Raw genomic sequence first — 17,430 nt, 5'->3', positions numbered from 1 at the left:
TTGGTTTACATTTCCTCAGTAACCGATGACATTGATAATTTTTATATGCTTATTAGCCATTTTATATCTTCTTTTGTAAAGTGTCTGTTCAAATCTTTTGTACATTATAAAAATTGAGTTGTCTTCATTACTGAGTTCTTTATATGTTCTTGATAGGCATCCCTAAAACATAAATACATATACTTTCTCCTCCTCTGTGACTTGTATTTTCATTCTTAATGATGTCTTTTGAGGAGCATGAGTAATTTTGATGAAGTCTAACTTGTTAACTTTCTCTTTTATAGTTCGTGTTTTCTGTATTTTAATTAAGAAATCTTTGCCTAGTCCTTGTTTTCTTCTAGAAGCTTTTTAGTTTTAACCTTTATATTTAGGCCAGTAATTCTTTTGATTTCACTTCTAGGGCTGCTGTGAGGCATATTATCTACTACTGAATAGCAAATTACTCCAAAATTTAGCAGTTAAAGCAACAAATAAATTTCTGGACTCACGCAGCTTATAAGTCATGAATTTGGAAGTGGCTTAGCTGGATGATTCTGGCTCAGGACCTCATGAAGTTACAGTCAAACTGCTGGCCATGCCTGTAGCCATCAGTGGTCTGGGGCCAAAGGTTCTGCTTGTAGGGTGGCTCACTCACATACCTGTTGACAGAAGGTCTCAGTTTCTTGCTGTATGGAACTCTCTAAAAGGCTGTCTGAGTGTCCTCACAACTTTACTGCTGGAAATGATCTAAGCAAGAACTAGTGAGGAAGAAATCAAGGTGCCTCTTATAACTTAGTGTCAAAGCTTCACACCATTGCTTCAGTTTCATTCTATTCATTAGAAGTGAGTCTCTAAGTCCATCTCACGTTGAAGATGACAGGAGTTAGTTTATACCTTTTTTTTTTTTTTTGAGGTGAAATCTCCCTTTGTTGCCCAGGCTAGAGTAGAGCAGTATAATCTTGGCTCACTGCAACCTCTGCCTCCCAGCTCAAGTGATTCTCCTGCCTTAGCCTCCCTAGTAGTTGGGACTACAGACATGTGCCACCATGCCTGGCTTTTTTTTTTTTTCGCATTTTTAGTAGAGATGGGGTTTCACCATGTTGGCCAGGCTGGTCTTGAATTCCTGACCTCAAGTGATTTGCCAACCTCGGCCTCCCAAACTGTTGGGATTACAGGTGTGAGCCACCACGCCCAGCCAATTCATACCTTTTTAGGGGATGAGTATCAAAGAATTTGTAGGCATATTTTGAACAACTAATTGAGATAAAGTTCAAAGTTCATTTTTTCCCATGTGGATATCCAGTTGTTCTACTATAATTTGTTGAAAAGATTTTTCTTTTTACCCCATAGCTGGCATTATGAGTTCTACTTTCTTTTCAGATGAATATTATTCATGGTTATATTTCAAAAGCAAACTGAATTTTTTAAGTCAAGCCTACAGCAAAAGGTTATTAAAAATACATAAATGAAAAATTCAAATCATGGTATTAATTCTAATAATGTACTTTCTGTAGTTTGCATTTTCAATTTGCAATTGCAATAGTTAATACAACCTTCAGACATTAATGTTGGAAGACATCTAAGACATTAGCTAATTTACCTCAGTTGTTTTATGAATATTGAAGCAGAAGTGTTAGAAGACTAAATGAATGGTTCAGGACATAATATAAGATATAGGCAGATCTGAGAATATTAGCTATTTAATAGCCTGGCTTGGTAATGTAATAGTCAAATTAATTTTTTTTTGAGATGGAGTCTCACTCTTGTTGCCCAGGCTGGAGTGCAGTGGCACAATCTCAGCTCACTGCAACCTCCACCTCCTGGTTCAAGCAATTCTCTTGCCTCGGCCTCGTGAGTAGCTGGGATTACAGGTGCCCATCACCACACCCAGCTAATTTTTGTATTTTTAGTAGAGATGGGGTTTCACCATCTTGGCCAGGCTGGTCTCGAACTCCTGACTTCAAGTGATCCGCCCCCTTTGGCATCCCAAAGTGCTGGGATTACAGGTGTGAGCCATTGTGCCCGGCCACTTTCCTTTTCTTGTAGTGTCTTTGGTTTTGATGTTAAGGTAATGCTGGCCTCATAAAAGGAGTTAAGAAGAATTTTCTCTATTTCTATCTTCTGGAAGAGATTGTAAAGAATTGGTATAATTTCTCACTTAAATGCTTGGTAGAATTCACCAGTAAATCCATGTGGGCCTGATGTTTTTTGTTTTCAAAGGCTATTAATTATTGACTAAGTATCTTTAATAGATAGAGGCCTATCCAGGTTGTCTATTTCTTCCTGTGTGAGTTCAGATAGATTGTATCTTTCAAGGAGTTGGTCCATTTCATTTGGTTATCAAATTTGTGGGCATTCAGCTGTTCATAATATTCTCTTATCTTTTTAATATCCATAAGATCTGTAGTGGTCTCCCCTCTTTAATTTCTGTTATCAGTAATTTGTGTCCTCTTTTTTTTCTTAGTCTGGCTAGAGACTTATTGATTTTATTGATCTTTTCAAAGAACCAGCTTTTGGTTTCATCATTTTTTTTCTATTTCCTGTTTTCAATTTCATTGATTTATGCTCTAATTCTTATTATTTATTTTCTTCCATTTACTTTGAATAGTTTTCTTTTTCTTGTTTCCCAAGGTGGAAGCTTAGGTGACTGACTTTAGATCTTTCTTCTTTTCTAGTATATGCATTCAATATTACAAATTTCCCTATAAGCACTGCTTTCAATGCATCCCACACATTCTGATAAGGTGTATTTTCAGTGTCATTTAGTTCAAAATATTCTTACATTTCTCTTGAGCTTTCTTCTTTGACCCATGTGTTATTTAGAAGTGTGTTTAATCTCCACCTACTCTGAGATTTTCCAGTTATTTTTGTTATTATTTTTAGTTTAATTCCACTGTGATCTGAGAGCAGATGGCTGTATGATTCCTATTATTTTAAATTTGTCAAGATGTGTTTTATGGTTCAGACTGTGGTCCCTACTGGTGAATGTTCTATGCAAGCTTCAGAAGAATGTGCATTCTGCTGTTTTTAGATCAAGTAGTCTATATAGATGTATGTCCATTATATCTAGTTGATGGTGTTGTTGAGTTCAACTTCATCCCTACTGATTTTCTGCCTGCTGAATCTGTCCATTACTGATAGAGGGGGTTGAAGATCCAACTCTATCAGTAGATTCATCTGTTTCTCCTTGCAGTTCTAGCAGTTTTTGCCACACATACTTGTTGATTATCTGCTGTTAGGTGCATATACATTACGGACTGTTGCATCTGTTTGAAAAAATTGACCCCTTTGTCATTAGAAAATGTCCTTCTTTATCTTTGATAACTGTCCTTGCTTTGAAGTCTGCCATGTCTGGAAATTAATATAACTACTCTTGCTTTATTTTGATTAGTGTTAGCATGGTGTATTTTTCTCCATCTCTGTACTCCTAATTTATGTGTGTCTTTATATTTAAAGTAGATTTTCTATAGACAACATATAGTTGGGTCTTGTTTTTAGATCTACTCTGGTAATCTCTGTCTTAATGGATGCATTTAGACCACTGAGGTTAAAGTGATTTTTGGGAGAGTTGGATTAGTATCTACCATATTTGTTACTATTTTCTATTTGTTGCCTTTGTTCTTTGTTCCTATTTTTGTCTTCCACTCTTTTTCTACCCTTTGTGGTTTAAATGAGCATTTTATAAGATTCCATTTTCTCTCCTTTCTTAGCATATCAATTACACTTCTTTTTTACTTTGTTAGTGGTTGCCATAGAGTTTGCTATGTACATTTACGACTAATCCAAGGCCACTTTCAAATAACACCATAATGCTTCACTGATAGTGTATCTTATAATAACAAAATATCTGAATTCCTCCCTACTATCCCTTGTATTATTGCTGTCATTCATTTCACCTATATATAAGCATTTATGTATATACTTGATAAATACATAAACATATATTATTGCCATTATTATTTTGAACAAACTGTTGTCTGTTAGATCAACTAAGAATAAGGGAAATAAAAGTTTTTATTTTACCTTCACTCACTCTTCTTTTGATATTCTTCTTTTCTTTATGTAGATCCAAGTTTCTGACCCATATAATTTTCCTTCTCCCTACAGAAATTCTTTTAGCATTTTTTGCAAATGCAGATCTACTGGCAATAAATTCTTCCCAGTTGTGTTTGACTGAGAAAGTCTTTCTCTCTCACTTTTAAAGAACTATTTCACAGGGTAAAGAATTCTAGGTTAAGTGGATGTCTCAACACTAAACATTTCACTCCATTCCCTTCTTGTTTGCATGGTTTGTGAGGTGAAGTCATACATAATTCTTATTTTTGCTCCTCCATAGACAAGGTGTTTTTTCCCTCTGGTTCTTTCATGATTTATTTCTTCATCTTTGATTTTCAATAGTTTGAAAATTATATGCCTTAAGGTAGTTTTGGGTGCATTTATTCTACTTGGTGTTCTCTGAGCTTCCTGGATATGTGTGGTTTGATGTCTGACATTAATTTGGGAAAATTCTCTGTCGTTATTATTTCAAATATTTCGTTCCTTTCTCTCTTTTCCTTCTGGTATTCCATTATACATATATGACACCTTTTGTTGTTGTCCCACAGTCTTATTCTGTTCTGATGTTTGTTTTGTTTTTAGTTGTTTGTGTTGTCCCACAGTCTCATTCTGTTCTGACGTTTTTGTTTTTAGCCCTTGTTCTCTTTGCTTTGTAGTTTTGGAGGTTTCTACTGATATATCTGCAAGCTTAAAGATTGTTTCCTCAGCCATGTTCTGTTTGCTAATAAGCCCACAGTGGTTTTGCTCTCTAGTACTTCTTTTTAGTTCTTTTTTAGGATTTCCATCTCTCTGCTTACATTGCCTATCTGTTCTTGCATGCTGCCTATTTTATCCATTGGAGCCCTTAGCCTATTCATCATAATTGCTTTAAATTCCCAGTCTGATCATTCCTTCATCCCTGCCATGTCGGGTTCTGATGCTTGCTCTGTCTTTTTGAATGTTTTTCTGTTATTTAGTATGACTTGTAATTTTTTCTTGATAGCTGTACATGATGTACCAAGTAAAAAGAACTGCTGTAAATAGATCTTTATTAACGTAGTGTTAAGGTGCAGGGAGGGGAAGTGTTCCATAGTCCTGTGTTCAGGTCTCACTTTTTTAGTGAGTCTATGCCTCTGGACTGTGAACTTCACAAATGCTTCTTGGCTTCTCCTCTTGGACAAGATAGATGTAGTGGGCTAGAGTTGGGTATTTCTCTTGCCCTAGTCCAGTTAGGCTCTGATAAAATCTCAGCACATCAAGTGAGGCTCTGGTTAAGTAGTTGCTCCTTCTTAAGGACAAGAGTGCTCTGGCATATTTCACAATGGTTCCTTTTCTCCTCCCCATCCTGGAAGCACAAGGAGATTTTTCCCTAATATTTACTATAGGAGCCTAGTTGAGCTCCTGGAGGTAAAACAAAAGTGTGGTGCTCCCTCTGACTGGGTTCCCTTAGAGTTTTTAATTCTCAGACTTGGCCACATTGAGCATCCAACAATTCATCAATTACAGTTCAGATCTTCCTACTTCAACACTAGTTCCTATGGCAGTTTCCACTTGTGAGTCTGTGTTCCAGTAATCCATGACTCCTTGTATTTGCCTGTCTCTCCAATCTTGGGGGCAGAGGTTTGCCCTATGTCCTCACCTCTCTTATGGATCCCAGAGGAGCTGTTGATTTTTCAGTCTGTTCAGCTTTGTACTTACTTTTAGGACAGATTGGTGACTTCTAAGCTCCTTCCACGTGGAACTGGAAACTGGAAGTCAGATTTACCTACCCAGACTTTTCAAGGACACTGACTCTAAGCTCATTCTACTACTTGGGGACCCAAAATGTCACTATATGTTTTAGCTATCTAAGTAGAGGCTTTATGGGGATTAAGTTATAAAAGGAAATTAGACCCAGTGAATACACAAGACTATCTGTGGTTATATCCTCAGTTTTCTGAATGCATAGTTTGAGCAGATATACTTTAAAACTAGCAGAATCCACACTGTTTTTCTGATTTCTGCAAAGATATGGGGGTAGAAATTCCATCACATCCTCAGTATGCTCGCATATTTGTTTTATGAAAAGATGTATGTATTTGAGAGGTTAACAGTAGATTATAAACTTAATCAGACGATAACTGCTAATGTGCAGGTTTCCAGATGTATCCTCATTTACCAGAAGAAAGTCAGTACAGCTCCTGGTACCTCGTAGGCAGCTACAGAACTAGGTAATGCTTTTATCTCTATCTCAATAAACAGAAACCATCAGGAGTAGTTTTCTGTCATCTAGCAGAGATGCCATTAAAGCCTCACTGTCTTATTTCAGGGATATCAACCTCTTTGGCTGTCATACTCCCATAGGATATCATTTTGATGACATAAGGCTGAATGTATTTAGTGGGCAAGAAATGAAGGTATCTTAGCTGCCTTGATAAGTCACATGCATGTCAAAGTATGGGAGAATCCATGAAAACTCAGAGACCAGCCACCTCAATGAAGTTTCTAAAGGCCCCAAAGTCTGTGCATTTCAGAGAAATCCCTTCCATGTAAAAGAGAAATTTTGTACCTTGCACTCTTTGTAACTAAAAAGAGGCAGAAGTCTGCTAAGCTGCTTTGGTGGCAACATAGAGGACATGTGTATGTGCTGCTCTAAGCAAAGCATCTGGTATAGTGTCACATATGAGTCAGGCCCAGATAAAGGGAAGACTCTGCAACTTCTCCAAACTGATGCCACGTGGGGCTCTGTTTCAGCAGATCTAAAAGTACTCAAAGTGTGTATAGCAGATTCAAATGCTGTAGAGTGCCTCTGGTACACTCCAGTACAGGCCTCCAGTGCTTTGGAGTACAGCTATGTCTTCTTCACACATTAGCTAATCTCCTTTGGAAAAAATGCTCTTGGTTTACTTTTACCTCAGTTTACCTTGGTTTATTTTTACCTACCTTTTACTTTTAGAGACTTAAATTTTGACCAAAGAACATCAAGTGATCATCAGACCTAAAGTAGGTGTTATCTAATGTACCAAATAATAAAGTTGAACAAGTGCAATCATACTCCATTATCAAAAGAAGTAGTCTGTAAGAGATAAGCCTCAAGCAGGTTGTGAATAAGCAGGTAGATTGTATGAATGGATGGTTCATGTTCCCAGTGCATCTACTCTTTTTCTTTCCCATTTCTCCCTCAAATTATACCCATGGACTCTGGGGGAGTTCCCTATCACCAGCTGACTGAGGAAGAAAACATTCAAATTTGGTTTAGAGATGGTTCCTCATGTTGGCACCATCTGGAAGTGAAAAGCTGAATAATATCCCCACAAAGGGATGGCTTGACATAGAAAGAAATCTTCACAGTGAGTCAAATTTCCAGAAATATATCTATCTAATTTTCCACTTCACGGTAAAGGAAAAATGGTAAGACGCATTGAACTACACCAAATCATGTGTAGCAACTAACTGTTGGCCTGGATGACAAGGTACTTGAAAAAAATAAAACTGGAGGATTGGTGACAAGGAGGTCTGGAGAAAAGGTGATGGATGGACCTCTTAGAATGGATAGAGAGCATCAGACTATCTTCATCCCATTTGAATAAAAACCAAAGGGCATATCCCACAAAAAGTCTCTAATCAGAGGGCTAAGAGAACTCTATAGGAAGTGGGCATATATCAGAAATGGAGGTTATGAATAAGCTAAACAGCGTAGGCTTCCCATCGCCAAGGCTTATATGCCTATCATCACTGCTGAGTCCTCAGCTGGCCAACACCCTGGATCAACACTGAGCTTTCATCATAACATGACAGTCCAGGGAGACCAGCCATCCACCAAGTAACAGGTTGAGGATTAATTCCTTTTACTAGAGTGGTTAGCACCAATCTGTCTACACTATGATTAGCACCCAGTTATCCTAGATATGGATTTACCATCTCTGCCCATATCATTCTGCCAGTACCACCATCTGTGGACTTACTCACTATCACGGTATTCCACACAATATTGCCCGCCAAGAAGTGAGACAATAGACTCACCCCACAGAATTCATCAATCTTACTGTGTATCCCATCAGCCCGGAAATGTTTCAGTTGTTCCACCTACCGAGTAAGTTAATAACACCATCATTGTAGCAAGCGAAAAGTTTGATAAGATCTTTGAAAAGAAGCATAAATGCTGCATTTATGACACCATTTGTTAGTTCATTTGGATGCACCTAGAAAAACAGAAAAAATTAATATTAGCTGGATATCATCAAGTCTTAATTTTTCTTGAATCACATTGAAATGTGTCAAATGACTACTAAGAAATTCATGAATATTCTACAAACATTGGTAATTCATTTAGTAACCCTACCAGTATCAAAGATGGACTACATATGTTTTTGCTTCAATTTAAGTCAATGAAGTTAGTCTTATCAATCAAAAGACAGATATATGTGCATATATATATACATATATATCTTTATATGGATTAATCCATAGATTACTCAAATTTAACTTTTGAACATCTAGTGTTTTGTTACTTTTACTGTTATGCTACATTTCTTCCACTTCTTCTATCTAATAGTTTCTGTGAAAGGATTTAGGCTCCAGGGGCCTGCAATGACTCAGTGTGGAAGAATAGCATGGGAAATACCTTAGTCAACCACCTCTAAAATAACTCTAGAGACTCATAACTATTCACCCATTCCAAACTACTCTAATCGTCAACACAAAGGTGCATAATTTCTCCCCACTCCTCAATCCTTCTCTTTTTCCCTTTATGACTTTGTCTTTCAAGACAGAACCCTTACTAAGGGCAAGGAAAGTAAAGAAAAATAAATGAATAAAAAGAAAATAAAAGCTGAAAGGCAATTTGACAGATACTTAGTGAAGTCCTTATTGTAAAATCTGTTAAAAAATAAGATGGTTTGCTGCTTTCATGAAATTTCACAGGAGGTAGGTGTTGTGATTAGCACCCAATTATAGACTAAACCATACAATCTTAACAGAGATGCTAAGTTACTAAAATTTGAGGAAAATAGTTGTTGTAGGCAACTACCAAAATACAAAAAGGCTGAACAATATGAGTTAAGAATGTCTCCGCATGTTAAAATATTTTATTTCCATGAATCAGATTTCAGATTTCTTTTTTGAGACAGAGTCTCACTCTGTCGTCTAGACTGGAGTGCAGTGGCATGATCTCAGCTCACTGCTACCTCTGCCTCCCAGGTTCAAGCGATCCTCCCACCTCAGCCTCCCAAGTAGCTAGGATTACAGGCATGCATCACCACACCTTGCTTTTTTTTTTTTTTTTTTTTTGGTATTTTTAGTAGAGACAGAGTTTCACCATGTTGGCCAGGCTGGTCTCAAACTCCTGACCTTGTCAAGTGATCTGCCCGCTTTGGCCTCCCAAAGTTTGGGATTACAGGTGTGAGCCATGCCCAGCCTCAAGATTCTTCAAAATTAATTTTTTTTATTTTAAGATAACTCTAAATTTACATGCAGGTGTAAGAAGGAATACAGAAAGCTCCCATATACCATTTACCCAGTTTATCCTAATGGTAACATCCTATAAAACTGTAGTACAATATCACAACCAGGATATTGACAATGAAACAATTCACTAATTTATCTAAGATTAAACACAATTCTTTGGTGGATAGTGTCATTTATGCAATCTGCATAAAATGGTTTCTAGGCCAGGCACGGTGGCTCATGCCTGTAATCCCAGAACTTCGGGAGGCCAAGGCGGGCAGATCATGAGGTAAGGAGATCGAGACCATCCTGGCTAGCACGGTGAGACGCCATCTCTACTGCAAATGCAGAAAATTGGGCAGGCATGGTGGTGGGCGCCTGCAGTCCCAGCTGCTCAGGAGGCTGAGGCAGGAGAATGGCGTGAACCCGGGAGGCAGAGCTTGCAGTGAGCGGAGATTGCGCCACTGCACTCCAGCCTGCATGACAGAGCGAGACTCTGTCTCAAAAAAACAAATAAAAAATAAAAAAGATTTCTAACAGCAGGTCAAGTTATTTAGCTGCCTGAAGGCACATCTTGCAGATACTTCATCCTGTCAAGTACAATAGGAAGCCACTATCCTACGCAGAACATGAAGTTCCAAGAATGTACCATTCATATTTTTCCATGACTTATGTAAACACCTGGTAAACTGCTTAGAAAAATCAGGGGAACCTAAATAATCTTACTGAGCTTAACAGCCTGAACTAAGTATTCATCTAAATGAAGATCTACAGCTGCTTCCCGAGGAAATCTTTGGATTTACCTGTAGCCCATCTTCAAATGAAAGACAACATTGACTGTGTAAGAAACATTTTCTAGTGAGATACATACATCAAATTCAAGCAGTGCATCAATTTGTCCCTGTAGTATCGGCATACTCTTTAGTAGCTTTTCGGGAGCCATTGTCCTCATTACACCATCGGCCCTGCAATGAAAAAAAAAAAAAGGTACAATTTCATTGGACATGGACAATTCAAGACCATATGCATTGTTCTAAGCTGTTCCCCCACATCGCCCCATTTCCTTATTAATCCTGTGGGATCAATTTGAGATATTACAAGGTTCAGTCATTTCCCCCCTTATCTATTATCTATTCTTATTCCTCCACTGCATAGGCAATGCTTGTTTGTTTTCTATCTGTACTGCCCTTAGGAAGAAAGCAATCCGGTCTGGATAAAAGAGGCAAGCTGAATTTCTGAATGGATTTTTCTAAATCTATAATAAAGGTAATAGTGTTGAAAAGTATGTTTTCTTCTCTTTTTTTTTTTTTTTTTGAGACAGTCTTGCTCTGTCACCCAAACTGGAGTGCAATGGCATGATCATAGCTCACTGTAATCTCCAACTTCTGGGCACAAGTGATTCTCCTGCCTCAGCCTCATGAGTAGCTGGAACTACAGATGCATGCCACCATACCAGGTTAATTTTTAAATATTTGTTTTGGTAGGGATGGGATTCTCACTATGTTGCCCAGGCTGGTCTTAAACTCCTGACCTCACACAGTCCTCCTTCCATGATCTACCAAAGTGCTGAGACTATAGCCATGAGCCACTTTGCCCAACCAAAATATAAGCTTTCAAAAAAGCCAGTTTTTTTCCTTTTTTTTTTTTTTTTGAGAAAGAGAAAACATGTCTTTGAAGTTATAAAACCTATATGACTTGGAGTACAGGGTTTATGCTATTAACCATCAAGGGAAGAAAGATGCATGCTGATAAGAACACTTTTCCCAAACAAAGGTAAGAGTTTAGCTACAGAAGATGAGACTGAAGGTTAATGCTGATGTCGAAGGGTGCACTGCACCCTGTCTCCACCTTCAGGTCTCTTAGGAAGCCCTTGTATCCAGTGATGGTGATGGTTGAGGAGCAGCAGTATTGTAATAGTTGAAGAAAATACCCAGATGATATGGACATGCTGATCATGGCAACTTTCAGGGTCTCTCCCAGACCAACAGTGGAGAAAGCAACCCGAAGTGTCCATATGTGTTCATACAGGGGTGCAGAAGTTTCTAGGAAGGCCATGGACCTACTGCAGAGGTCACAGTGCAGCTGGGAACATCAGCAATGGTTGCATGGTGCCATGTAAGAAGTTAGAGGAAGGCATACGAACTAGAATCATCTCTCGTGAGAAGAGGGTGAAGGAAAACACCTACTTTTATAAAGTATTCATCTACAATAAATTATTTTGAATAGGCAAGTTGATGGTTTTCACCACCATGGTAAAAAAGTAGCCCAAAACTAAGGTCAGGTTAGCCATTGCAAAAATAAAGTTACATCTTTTTGTGTGGATTATTGAGGCTAAACTATTAAAGCTGCTACATAGTACCTTGCCATTATTTCAAACGAGGAACAGATATAAGATATGCACAAATGTGTGGCTGAATGCCTCTGACTAGATTTATACATCTATTTAGAGGGAAATAAATGGTAATTACAGACAAAATTCAAGTGTTTCTGTTTCAATGAGGTTTGCTTAATTGGTAGTATTAACAATTAGTTTGATTATGGTGTGTGTTTATGTATGTGTTTTCTAGGATGATACATCTCTCAAAAACAGATAAAAGTTCAGATTCACCTCAATCAAAAAAAATTTATAGAGCTATTTTCTATTTTCCATCTTTTTTTTTTTTTGACACAGGGTCTTAGAGACAGGGTTGCCCAGGCTGGAGTGCAGTGGCATGAACATAGCTCACTGTAGCCTCAGCCTCCCAGGATCAAGCAATCCTCCTGCCTTAGCCCCCCAAACAGCTGGGACTACAGGCACACACCACCATGCCTGACTAATTTGTTTGATTTTTAGTAGAGAGAAAGTCTCACTACATTGCCCAGGCTGGTCTTTAACTCCCACATTGCCGAGGCTGTTCTTTAACTCCTGAGCTCAAATGATCCTCCCAGTTTGGCCTCCCAAAGTACTGGTCTTACAGGTATCACTGTGCCAGGCCAAATCGCTATTGTCATCTACAGCCACTATACTTTTAAGTGAATCTTGTCTTAATTCCCTCCTTCTTAAATTATTTAAAGGTATATACAGGTTTAAAAATTTTGAGTTTTTAACAAATAAGATGTTATATAATTTGTCCTGGGATTAGAGAGAAGAAAAAAATGTTATAGCATATAAACTGAGAAGCAAATCAGATTTTTCTGCATGAAGATATAAACAAAATAATACATATTGCAACTTCAAGGCTAACTTCTACAATATTATTGAGTTTCTTTTTTTAGGTTATTGTAAACTGAGCCTTCAAGAAAATTAGCTGGCATTTAAGCTTAGTTAAAATAAATCAAGTATGCCTCAAGGACTTATTCTCCTCTAATAAATATAAGAAAGACAAAAACATACCCTTTCTTCACCCTGGCAAAATCAAAGGCCATCTGTCTGTAAGAAAAAGCCTTTTCATTCAAATATCTACTATAGCGCCTTATGAAGGTAGACATATCATAACCTGGGGGAGGGGAAAGAAGAAATAAAACTAATTAATAAAATACCTTCAACTGTGCTTTGCATAGTACTATTTTTTTTAACTCTCTAAATGGTGATAGTCCTAGGATAGGGTCAATAACTGTATCAGATACATCTCATTTAAAATCCTGCTTCTAGGCAAAAATACTTTTGACATGAGGCATTCCAGATTCTTCAATTACTTATTCCACCATTCTAGTACAGAATATGTTTTTAAATTTTCCTTGAATTTTTGTTCATTTTTCAAATAATAGCCAGTTTCAGACTTAATTCATGCAGCCATCTGATAATGTTCCATTTGCTTGATGTGCTTGCTTTACACACAACAGATAAACATGAATATGATAAATGAACAAATGAATGCAGTTCAAACCCTATTAATCCACACAAAAAATTTCTTTTAAGACTGGAATCTTTTTTTTAATTGAGAAGACATCTTTTATTTCATTGTCTCCTATACCTTCATAAAAAACAACTGTGGGTCTAGCACACCCACTGTTACTTTTTAAGGTAAACATGCCCAAAATAAACTTAATATATATTTTATATGCTGAGTTGTCTATAATTAAATATTTTAAAGCTATATTTAAATATAATTATTTTTACATTCTTAAATATTCAATGAAGCCATCAGTTGCAATGATTTTGGATTAATAGCCTCACTTCAAAAATCAAAGCATTGGCAAAAAATTATAAAATACAAATATTCTCACCATGGGATCCACTTTTGTCCAAAAAATTGCTGAGATTGAATAGTGTATTTCTAGAAGCCAAATATTGAATAAATCTCTGAAAAACAAAAATTAGAATGAAACACACATTCTTAAATCACACTTTTAAACAATTTCTGATACTAAAGGGATTTTTTTTTAACAAATTCTCATTGTGATCTCTTTTACTTAGTTATAAAGTTTCCTAGAATGCTGAATTTCTCTGAGGCGAAAAAAAGCTTTCTGAATTAGAATTAAATTGTATGATCTTTCATTTCTGCACATAATGGAAATACTACAATTTATTAGGCTTCAGTAGGCATCCTACATAAAATTGGTAATTTTAATTTTATCAGTATTTTCCAAAATAAATATCTTATGAATGCAATTTTCACTCAAAGATTCAAAGGAATCTTTCCTATGGGAAAAATAATTTTATTGTTCCTTCTCCTAACATTTTTGCTTAAAAATAGGTTTACATGGTATATCCATCTTTTGAACCTATAATTTTAACACAAGCATATCTCATTTTATTGAGCTTCTTTTTTATTGCACTTTTTGCAAACTGAGGATTTGTGGCAACTCAGGGATGAGCCAGTCTAACAGCGCTCACTTTGTGTCACATTTTGGTAATTCTCACAATAGTTCAAACTTTTTCATTATTATTATATCTGTTTTGGTGACCTGTCATCAGTGATCTTTGATGTTACTAATGTACTTGTTTTAAGGTGCCATGAAGTGTGCCCACAAATGATGGCAAACTTAATCAGTAAATGTTGCGTATGTTCTGACTGCACCACCACTGGTTGTTCCCCTGACTTTCTCCCTCTCCTCAGCCCTCCTTATTCCCTGAGACACAAAAATATTGCAATTAAGCCAACTAATAACCCTACAATAACCTCTAGATATTCAAATGAAAGGAAGAGTCACACATCTCTCACTTTAAGTCAAGAGCTAGAAGTGATTAAGCTTAATGAGAGTGGCATGTCGAAAGCTGAGAAAGGCCAAAAGCCAGCTCTCTTGTGCCAGTTAGTCAAGTTGTAAATATAAAGGAAAAGTCTTGAAGAAAATTAAAAGTGCTACTTTAGTGAACACACAAATGATAAGAAAGTGAAATAGCTTTCTTGCTAATATGGAGAATGTTTGAGTGGTCTGGATAAAAAATCAAACCAGCTACAACATTCCCTTAAGCCAAAGCCTAATTCAGAGCAAAGCCTCGACTTTTTTCAATTCTAGGAGGGCTGAGAGAGGTGAGGAAACTGCAGAATAAAAGTTTGATGCTAGCAGAGGTTAGTTCATGAGGTTTAAGGAAAGAAGCCATCTCCACAATATAAAAGTACAAAGTGAAGCAGGAAGTGCTGATGAAGAAGCTGCAGCAAGTTATCCAGAAGATCTAGCTGAGATAATTCATGAAGGTGGCTACATGAAACAGATTTTCAATGTAGACAAAGCAGCCTTCAACTGAAAGAAGATGCCATCTAGAACTTTCTTATCTAGAAAGGAGAATACAGTACCTGACTTCAAAACTTCAAAGGACAGCCTGACTCTCTTGTTAGGGGCTAATGCAGCTGACAACATGAAGTGAAGGTCAATGCTCATTTACCATTCTGAAAATCTAGGGCCCTTAAGAATTACACTACCATCAGAGTGAACAGGCAACCTACAGAATGGGAGAAAATTTTTGAATTTGAAAATGATGAGTTCATGTCCTTTGTAGGGACAGGGATGAAACTGGAAAACATCATTCTCAGTAAACTATTGCAAAGACAAAAAACCAAACACCTCATGTTCTCACTCATAGGTGGGAATTGAACAATGAGAACTCATGGACACAGGAAGGGGAACATCACATTCTGGGGACTGTTGTGGGGTGGGGGGAGGGGGGAGGGACAGCATTAGGAGATATATCTAATGCTAAATGACGTGTTAATGGGTGCAGCAAACCAACATGGCACATGGATACATATGTAACAAACCTGCACATTGTGCACATGTACCCTAAAACCTAAAGTATAATAACAAAATAAAATAAAATAAAATAAAAAGAAAAAAGAAAACAAACAAACAAACAAAAGAATTACACTAGACCTACTCTGGGTGTGCTCTATAAATGGAACAACAAAGCCTGGATGACAGCACATCTGTTTATAGTATGGTTTACTGAATATTTGAAGCCCACTGTTGAGACTTACTGCTCAGAAAAAAAGATTCCTTTCAAAATATTACTGCTCATTGACATGCACCTTGTCACCATAAGAGCTCTGATGGAGATGCACAAAGAGATGCATGTTGTTTTCATGACTGCTAACACAACATTCATTGTGAAGCCCATGGATCAAGGAGTAATTTCTACTTTCAAGTCTTGTTATTTAAGAAATACATTTTGTAAGGCTATAGCTACCATAGATAGTGATTCCTCTGTGGATGTGGGCAAAGTAAATTGAAAACCTTCTAGAAAAGATTCACCATTCTAGATGCCATTAAAAACATTTGTGATTCATGGGAGGACATACAGATACCAACATTAGCAGGAATCTGGAAGAAGAGCATTTCAGCCCCTGTGGATGACTTTGAGGGATTCAAGACCAGCAGAGGAAGTAACTGCAGACGTGTGGGAAAATAGCAAGGGAACTAGAATTGGACATGGAGCCTGAAGATGGGACTGAATTGCTATAATCTCATGATAAAACTTGAATGGATGAGGAGTTGCTTCTTATGGATGAGAAAGAAAGTAGTTTCTTGAGATAAAATCTCCTCCTGGTAAAGATACTATGAACATTGTTGAAATAACAACAAAGGATATAGAAATTACATAAACAGCTGATAAAGCAGTAGCAAGGTTTGAGAGGATTGACTCCAATATTGAAAGAAGTTCTGCTGTAGATAAAATGCTGTCAAAGAGCACTGAATGCTACAGAGAACTCTTTTGTAAAAGAGTCAATTGATGTGGCAAACTTCACTACTGTCTTATTTTAAGAGACTTCTGCAGTTACTTCAGCCTTCAGCAACCACCATCCTAATCAGTCAGCAGCCATCAACATCAGGGTAAGACCTTCTAATAGCAAAGATTACAACTCACTGAAGACTCAGATGATCATTTGATAATCATTTTTTAGCAATAAAGGATTTTTAAATTAAGATATGTACTTTTTTTAGACATATACTATTGCATACTTAATAGAGTACAGTATAAGTGTAAATGTAATTTTACATGCACTGGGAAACCAAAACATTTGTGTGACTCGCTTTATTACAATATTAGCTTTTTTTTTGCAGTGGTCTGGAATCAAACCTGCAATATCTCTGAGGTGTACCTATACCTCATATCTCTAAGACAAGGTCTAACTTAAAGTTTATTTTTTGTTAAATAGCTAAGGAGAAGATTACACTTGTATTCTAGATGATCCGTAACTGTGTATTTCCTTTTCTTTTTCTCCTAATTAGTGAAAATTCAAAGAGCCTTAAATCATCACCATGCTCTTCCTAGAAGCCTCCTTCCTCCATCAAAAAAAGAAAAGTTTACTTAGTTTACCTCATTTCCATGCACCATGAGATGATGTGTTGTCACTAAAGCCTTAAACACAACCACCCAGCTACTGTTTGTTGCCCGCTCAAAGAGAGTGTCGGCCATCTGAGGAATATTAACATTGGTCTCGTTGGTAGCTTGGATCAAATCTATGAAAATAGAAGATAGTAATCAATGATATTAACAATTACATACAAAAATTCATTTCAAACTTGGAACATATAAACCTGTTTACTAATATATGACCTTAAAAGTACTTTGAT

The 17,430-nt window shown here is 36.9% G+C and overlaps 1 protein-coding gene across 10 annotated transcripts in view; it reads right to left on the bottom strand.

The window, feature by feature from the left end:
• Positions 1 to 17,430, bottom strand: part of SNAP91 (synaptosome associated protein 91) — a 159,664-nt gene that overhangs the window by 98,256 nt on the left and 43,978 nt on the right. For all 10 annotated transcript variants that reach the window (XM_012497051.2, XM_003258285.4, XM_004091097.3 and 7 more), the window contains exons 3-7: positions 17,174 to 17,316; positions 13,645 to 13,720; positions 12,812 to 12,914; positions 10,310 to 10,403; positions 8,084 to 8,195 (exon numbers count right to left, since the gene is read on the bottom strand). In XM_012497051.2, coding sequence (XP_012352505.1) covers positions 8,084 to 8,195; positions 10,310 to 10,403; positions 12,812 to 12,914; positions 13,645 to 13,720; positions 17,174 to 17,316 — 528 coding nt within the window. The remainder of the gene's footprint in view (positions 1 to 8,083; positions 8,196 to 10,309; positions 10,404 to 12,811; positions 12,915 to 13,644; positions 13,721 to 17,173; positions 17,317 to 17,430) is intronic.

Source organism: Nomascus leucogenys, chromosome 18, assembly GCF_006542625.1.
Source record: "Nomascus leucogenys isolate Asia chromosome 18, Asia_NLE_v1, whole genome shotgun sequence".
Lineage (NCBI taxonomy): Eukaryota > Metazoa > Chordata > Mammalia > Primates > Hylobatidae > Nomascus > Nomascus leucogenys.
The sequence above is the reverse complement of the archived record's forward strand: the minus strand, read 5'-3'. Positions and strand labels throughout refer to the sequence as shown.